General features: G+C 31.6%; 1 protein-coding gene across 1 annotated transcript; it reads left to right on the forward strand.

Moving 5' to 3' along the window:
• The first annotated feature begins 2042 nt into the window (after nucleotides 1-2042).
• On the forward strand, nucleotides 2043-7029 carry LOC108745665 (cap-specific mRNA (nucleoside-2'-O-)-methyltransferase 2). Its single transcript, XM_018481962.1, has 4 exons — nucleotides 2043-2147; nucleotides 2746-4357; nucleotides 4680-5223; nucleotides 6863-7029. The coding sequence occupies exons 2-4, from the start codon at nucleotides 2888-2890 to the stop codon at nucleotides 6958-6960; spliced, it is 2112 nt and encodes a 703-aa protein (XP_018337464.1). The 5' UTR covers nucleotides 2043-2147; nucleotides 2746-2887; the 3' UTR covers nucleotides 6961-7029.
• The last annotated feature ends 1162 nt before the right edge of the window (nucleotides 7030-8191 follow it).

The following is an 8191-nucleotide window of genomic DNA, read 5'->3' on the forward strand; positions in this document are numbered from 1 at the left end:
GTCAACTCGGGCTGCATTCGGAAATATCATCCGAGTGTCCCCATGTATTAATTGGCTGCATTCAGCAGATTCAAGTGAACGCTCGCTGCTATTGATGTATTTTTCTAGATCTAAAATTCTGATTGGATGATCTAAAAGAATACACCAATAATAGCGAGCGCTTACTTAACTATTAAGTTCGCTGAATACGCCCATTTTATCTTTATAGCCTTAAACAATGCGAGGCAACAACGATAAAAATAACGATAGCGATAGGAACAGAGGAATCCAACATACGGGAAATGCATATGTCAATGCACTTAAAACACGAAATAATGGTGCAGCCAATAAAAGAAATAAAGAAATTAGGAGAATAAGGATTCTTCACTCATCGTGAATTCTAGTCTATTCAATATCTGGATAGAGTTGAAAAAGCCTTATTCCTTCTGTTATGGCTGCACCTTGAGGCAATATTGATAAATTTCTGACAAGTTGGAATTCTGTGTCTATCGCCTTGTAGCGACAATCCTACATATAAAAGGAATGTCGGTAAAGAAGGAAACTTTATTAAGGAGGCCAAACAACACTCGAAGCTGTTTAGTCGGCTGTGACGTTTCATCACGGTCTCACATTACTAGACTCATCAGTAAGGTGATATAGTGAAGCCCTGCCCTAAACGCCCTGGAATTAGTTTAGGTGGCTATGTTATTTAAAGCAAGTTTGCGTGACTGAAGTGCTTTCGCGAAATCGAGCGAGTTCCGTCTTGGACCTCTGGTGGCGATCTCTACAGCCTCATAGCCTACCAATCAGCGCTCAGGGCTCTTATTCTTGAAAAGTACCACATCGATGAACTAGATAAATTCTATAGTATGCGTCACATATACTATAGCATTTTCCTAATTAACGATACTTTTCAAGAATAGGGGGGCCCTGAGCGCTGATTGGTAACCTAGATTTTTTATTCTGTTTATCTGTGCTATAACCTTGAAGCAGATAAAAGAATATACTACAGTCTATGTACAAAATTAGATTGGTTGGCATTTTTATTTTTTCAGCGGCATTGTGCAACGAGAGGCAACAATTATATATTGCTTATTTCTATAACATTCCTATTATTATTCTTATCACTTGTCTCTCATTGTGTTTAGAGCTTAGCCCGGATTCTCATACAGACTACAGCGCTTTGATTGGTGAAAAGCCGGTTTGGGGGTAAAATATCTTATTATCCGTTTTTCACCAATCAGCGTTCATCAGTATCAAAGCGCTGTTGTCCATATCCAGGGAGGATCCGGGCTTAAGCTAGTCTCATACACACTTTCCATAAGTCCGGATCTACAATAAATGTTTTAAGTCTCAAAGCGTAAGAAATTGACCAATTATAGTCGAATGCGAGGAGAATAATTGATTGTGATTTTGCTTATAGTTTAAGGCTTAAAAATCAATTGTAGATCCGGGCTAACAGTAAACGTAACGTAGGTTTTCGACTAATCGCATTGGTCGATTCGGTTGTTCATAACCGTAACGCGATTGGTCGAAAACCTTACTGTTAGAGACTCCGCACAATAAAAGGAACAGAGAACAGAAAATAAGAATTTCAACCTATCAGAAATCATGTGTTGTGGAATATACAGTTTCTGATAGGTTGAAATTCTTATTCTCTGTTTTCTGTTTCTTTTATTGTGCAGAGCCCCTTAATATTTTCTTATAATGTTTTCTCTTGGGATACACTGGGTGCAGCCTCAGGGTCTGAACACAAGAGATGGCAATAAATTGTACATCATACGCCAGAGGCTTGTGCATTTACGTTTACAACTTAAGTCTCTCGAATAAGCTTCTTCGCTTTCCACCAGCCATAGAAACACGGTATGGTGCGGCCACAATAGAAGGAATAAGGAATTAGGAATAAGGAATAAGGAATTCAACTTATAAGAAACCGTGTATTCCAGTGTATCCAATATCTAATAGGTTGAAAGCCTTATTCCTTATTCCTAATTTCTTATTCCTTTTATTGTGGCTGCACCTGTACACTGTCTATGTGTTGTACTATACGGTTATAGCCATTACGTATTATTATTACCTATTTTCGCAGTGTAAGATCTTTGCAAGATTCGAAATGCAAGATATACAATTTTTTTTTATTTTTCTCTCCTTACATTCCTGTAATCAAGGTACATGCTATTTTCAATTTTTTTGAAGAAAGTAAGCAGAAAAAAGGGACAAAATATAAAAAATGCAAACGAAATATGTTTATATTGTCTTTCATTTTAAGAATTGAGACTGCAAATGGCATAGTTGAGGGAAATATATGTTATTTCCCTCAATATATATTAGGTTATTTTAACATTTATGTCATTATTAATCTTATTAATAATTTTGTTATATTCATTATTAATCTTATTATTATATTACAAATTTATTTTTATCTCAGCTTTATAAATATTATAGTTTTATCGAGTCATTCTGTCATAAATTTTATATAATTCTATCTGCAAACTATATGCGAATCAGTTTGCAGATTATAGCAATAAGATATTTTAACAAAATATGTTTTTGTTTTTTTTTTGTGATCCTTTCCAGCAAGAGACACAGTGATCATTTCATCTTTTTTTAATATTAACAAATAACAAGAATGTAATAATTGACTATGCTATACTATCATCTGTTTCTCTTGCTAGAAAGCAATCATAATTGTGCTCTATAAGATCCTATAATTATATAACAAGATATATTATGTATTTTGATGTAGAAGTGCAACTTTCGTTTCAGGTATGACAATAAGACATAAGATAAGCAGAAGGAATAACTAATAAGAAAATTTTGTTGAGTGAGTTTTAAAAACTACAACTATTGTGCCTACAAAATAAAAATGATTTGCAGTTACAGTTTAAATTAGTTTATTTATGCAAAGATGGAGAAGAAAGAAAAAAATTTTTCTTTAAAGCAATCACAGATATTACAAGACAAGTATGATAAGAATACTGATCTGTCATCTAATATTTCAATATTGTTCGAAAAGCATTTTGCTATCTCAAATGTGCAACAAGATGCACAAATGTATGTATTACCCGAGGCAGAGTCTATGTTTACAGAACCACCATGGCAGCTGAACAAATTGCAAAAGATAAAAAGAGATCTGAATGAGGTGAAGGGTCGTCTGAACAATTTTAATCTCAGTAAATGGCAGCAGCACACAAATCGGATGAATGAAGCAGGCGAAATTATATCCATGGTAAGAGAAAATATACAGGCAGAACTTGTGACTCAAGCCTGGTGCAAGTTCTATGAAATTGCTAGCAATTTTTCTCTGGTGCCATTGAATGAAATTTACCATGAAGTGGACGGTACAAATTTCAAGTCTGTTCATCTTTGCGAAGCGCCAGGTGCATTCGTGACTGCTTTAAATCACTGGTTGAAGACAAATGCATCTAATGTTCAGTGGAATTGGCTAGCCACCACTTTGAATCCTTACTGTGAAGGAAATTCGTACAATAGTATGGTTGCAGACGATAGATTTATTAGACACACTCTGAAACATTGGTGCTTTGGTGCTGATAACACAGGCGATATTATGGATCTGAAAAACTTGGACACTCTGATGAAGAAATCCGAATCCCTGGATGGCAAGGGACGGATTCTGCTGGTTACTGCGGATGGCAGCATAGACTGTACGAACATGCCTGGAGAGCAGGAGACTGCTGTAGCACAATTGCACTTGTGTGAAACAGTGGCCTGCTTGCATCTTCTGCAAAAAGGTGGTAACTTTTTGCTGAAACTCTTCACTCTGTTTGAGCACCAGTCTGTGTGTTTGATGTATCTATTGTCTTGCGCCTTCCAACAGGTCAGCGTAACAAAACCAGCAAGCAGTAAAGGAGGAAACTCAGAAATGTATGTTGTTTGTATAAATTTCAAGGGCAAAGATTACATAGCACCATATTTACGTACACTTAAATATTATTACGGTAATGTGCCACCTGTGAATGCGATGTTTAATCTACGGGATATTCCGGATGATTTTTTACGGAGAATTGAACAATGCTGCAAATTTTTCAAGTTTCATCAGTGCAGGATCATAGAGGATAATATAAGAACGTTTCACAAGAGAGATAACTTTCATAAGCATTTTTCTACATCATTTGTTAAACGAATGATCAGTATCAAATATCTCGAAGACTACAGATTAAGAAAAATAGATCCTGCGGATAAAATAGTCGGCCGGGAGATAATTGAAAAAAACAATAATCAATTTATGAATAAAAAATTGCACGTTGATTCGTACAATGAGCGTTGCAAGAATCAAGACTTGGAGCCGCAAGAACGTTTGTTGCAAATATGGAATAACACGAAAGAGATTGAATGGCCGTCAGAAAAATGTTACGTTGTAAGCAAATTTTTCAATTATATTTCTACAATGTTTTTATAAGTTATAAAAAGCACATATATCATGTAGCTTTTACAATTTAAAAAATTTCGATTCTCGTAAAATTCTATTGTATTAGAGATTGACAAATTAAAGTTAAAAAAAGATTAATAAAATATTTTAATTTATAGTAATGCTTTACAAAGTAATTTTTATTCACAGAAGTTTGTATATTACTGTAATTACAAAAAAATTTTTTTACTTATTGTCAGATGTGTGTACATATATTTGAGAAAAATCATGAATATTCATCATTTACAACATGGTTACTTTACATTTGTAGTGGCATCTACAGGCATTACCAGAAGCTTTAGAGATACAAACGGGAAAGTTGTTTAATAAAATACGTAGTTCACGCTTTTGCGACTCGAAAATTATGCAAATATTGAACAAAATTGATGACGTAATGCAAAATATGCACACCACCGTCTGCTTTCCACCAGCAGAAATTACAACAGAATTCGTACAACAAATTGATCCAAGCTATGAGATATTAAGCTTCCAATTCGTTCAAAATTACGACAGTCATCGAATAATTGTCGAAATTTATAATCAATTAGAGAAGCTCGAATCAGAGAAAACACTTGTTTTAATCGGTTACTCTTTGTTAACACAGTTAAATATTGGTCTTCTATATCTTTTAGGAAATTCCTTTAATAAGATTATTTTTGAGATTCATGATAATGAAGGCTATCGACTTAAATTGGAGAACTATCGGCGCAATGAGAAAGTATTGGAACATTTAAGTGAAATTCTGATTGCATCACATAGTGCATGTAAACAAAATATGGCAATTTGGTCGATAATACCTATAACAGTTTTATATGGTAAGATTTATGAATATGCATGTATTTATATGAGGAAAAAAAGATATTGTTATTATCCATTTTGATAACATATTTTGCACAATTATATCCTTATTAAGTTGTATATAAAAGTGTGTTTTTACAAATTTTGATTTAGATATGAAATTATTAATAAATTTTTAGCGTTTGGAGAACTTTTTGAAAATTAAACGAACATGATTGGTATATTTGTTCAAATTTCAATATTTTTGCTCAATTTTCGAGGTGCTTTTCAAACACCATGAACTTTATGGTATTAAAAAAAAAATCAAAATCTATTAAAAAATATATTCTTTGTATCTACATCTTTTTGGGTAAAAATTAGTCCTTTTTTTAACATTCCTTCTTTGAATTGAATATCTATGCCCATATTCAGGCTATAGTCAGGCCTTATATTTAAAGCTTTCTTAAATTTATTTATTTCAAATGCTTTACGAATTATTTTATTGATTACTGAGCATCTAAAGATAAAGAGCATAGCGGAATAAGCAGTGAAAGTGGCCCCCGCATTAATTGAGCTCAAATTAGTATCATTAGTTGGAACCCTTAAGATATAAAGCTTCCCCAAAAAATCAGCCTTGAAATTGTATTTTTTTGGGAGTTATGGAGGGGGAAAGCGAAATAAGAAAAGTGATTTTTCTCGAAAACGACTGAACCGAATTTATTGAAAAATATATATGTTATAAACATTGTTAAGGTAAGTTTAAGGCAATTTTTTGCAATTTTTGTGATTAAAAAAATAACTAAAAGTTTAAATTTAAAAAATATCTGTTTAAAAAATTTTCAAATTTTTTATGAATTTATTTTTGGTGATATTTTTAGATATCACTTTTATATTTTGACGAAGAAGTTTCTAGATTGTCTACTTTGACATTTTTTCCAAATCGATCGGAGGAGTGGAACATAGTTAAAAACAACAATTATTCATGTCGTCTTTTTAATGTGAGTTCCCTCGCCTCTCGCGTTATTTATTCACATCGGGGTGCTTTTTTTAATGTAAGTTTCCTCGTTTCTCACGTTATCTATTTAGGCGTGAGAGGCGAGAGGACTCGACATTAAAAAACACTCCGATGTAAATAGATAACGTAAGAGGCGAGGAGACTCACATTAAAGAAACATTCCGATGTAAATAGATAATCGTCCTCGCCATACGCCGCAGTCATCCAGCCCACGCGGCATTGCGTGAATAACTGTTGTTTTTAGTCATGTTCCATCCTTCCGATCGATTTGGAAAAATATATGTTAAAGTATACAATTTAAAGATGTTTTCATAAAAATATAGAAGTGATATCTAAAAAAAAAAATTTATAAAAAATTCGAAAATTTTTTAAAAACAGCTTTTACACACAAATTTTATATCTCAAGGGTACCAATTAATGACATTAATTTGAGCTCGATTGATCCGATTTCATATGCTTATTCCGCTATGTCCTAGATCTAACTATGAATACGGATATTAGTCTTCTTTTAATATCTATAACTCCGTATAATTCGATAAGGATAAAATTTTTTTATCAACGGAAAATTATTTCGGTCTTAAACAAAGAATATTGTCATTCGCATAAAAATGCACCTATTATCTTATTTTTAGCAGATCTTTGACAACACATTTTTTTTCTAGAATGCAACAAATTCCCTATGATGATGTTACTTAATCATCTGATGATCAAACTATACACTCGTCACGTTATCAATATGATTGTTGATAAAAAGCTATAGCAGTATGGAACTTATATATTAATATGATTGTGTGTACAATTATAAATATATGTATGTATATAATTACAAGCGTGCATGATAAATGTGAATTTGTAAATATGTCTCTTGTAGATAATATATGCATAAACATAAAGATTTTGTAAAATAGGTACTGTAAATAATATTATAAATAGGAAATAGACTATATGAGAAAGTAGTATATAATATAATGATAATAAAACGAAAATAGTAATTATTAGAGATTATAAGTTTTTTGTTAAAAAAAAGAACCATATATTTTACTTTTATTTTTATATAATTTTAATTTCTCTTCTCTATATTTCTGTTTGTCATAATCAATCATGATATCAATTCTGCTTTAATTTAAATTTTATTTCCTAATAATTTTAGGCGGCAATAATTTAATGGTGTTATTTAAACGATAAATAATAAATCAATAAATACTTCAAACTTTTTTAATACTTTATTTCAAACTTGTTTTATAGTAAGTAGGATATTCAATGTTTAATACATAGAATAGTGATCAAGATTGCTAAAAGGGGACATTTTCATAAATGGAATATTCATAAATATTTTTTTTTTACCATTAAATATACCAGAATTCCTTGTTGAATTTTTTCTTTGTAAATCAATCAAAATGTCTTGTTGATTATATGATACTTTCTAAAATTTCACTAATTAAGGGAATAAATTTTTTTCGTTAACTATATCTGCAGAATTTTTTGTTGATCAAATAATGTTATCTCGTTAAATATGGGGTATTTTATTTCATGCATAATGCATTATTATTTATCCTTATTGTGTTCATTGAATATAAATAAGGATAAATAAAACATGATCATCATATGTGAAACGGAATGCGTTGTTTTACGAGGTACTTACAAAGCAATATATTATATCTAGAAATTCGAATTAATCTACTGTAACAACAACCTTTAAAACTTCTTACATTACTCAAAATTGACAGAGAAAAGAAGACATTTTCTCGTCAGCCACATATCACTTTATTCCACTTTACTACAGGATACATGTTCGACATAAACAATACAACATGTTAACCCAACTTTTTTTTAAATGCATTACTGCGAGAAGGTTTACATACTTGTATCAAAATTATTAGGACGCTCAAAGCTGTACTGTACAATTGGAAAAAATATGCTTTTATTATACTTGATATGTTAAGTGCCGAATTTATTTTGTTTTACTTTCTGTTTGCGCCACACAATATCAT

Source organism: Trachymyrmex septentrionalis, unplaced genomic scaffold (genome assembly GCF_001594115.1).
Source record: "Trachymyrmex septentrionalis isolate Tsep2-gDNA-1 unplaced genomic scaffold, Tsep1.0 scaffold143, whole genome shotgun sequence".
Taxonomy (NCBI): Eukaryota; Metazoa; Arthropoda; class Insecta; order Hymenoptera; family Formicidae; genus Trachymyrmex; species Trachymyrmex septentrionalis.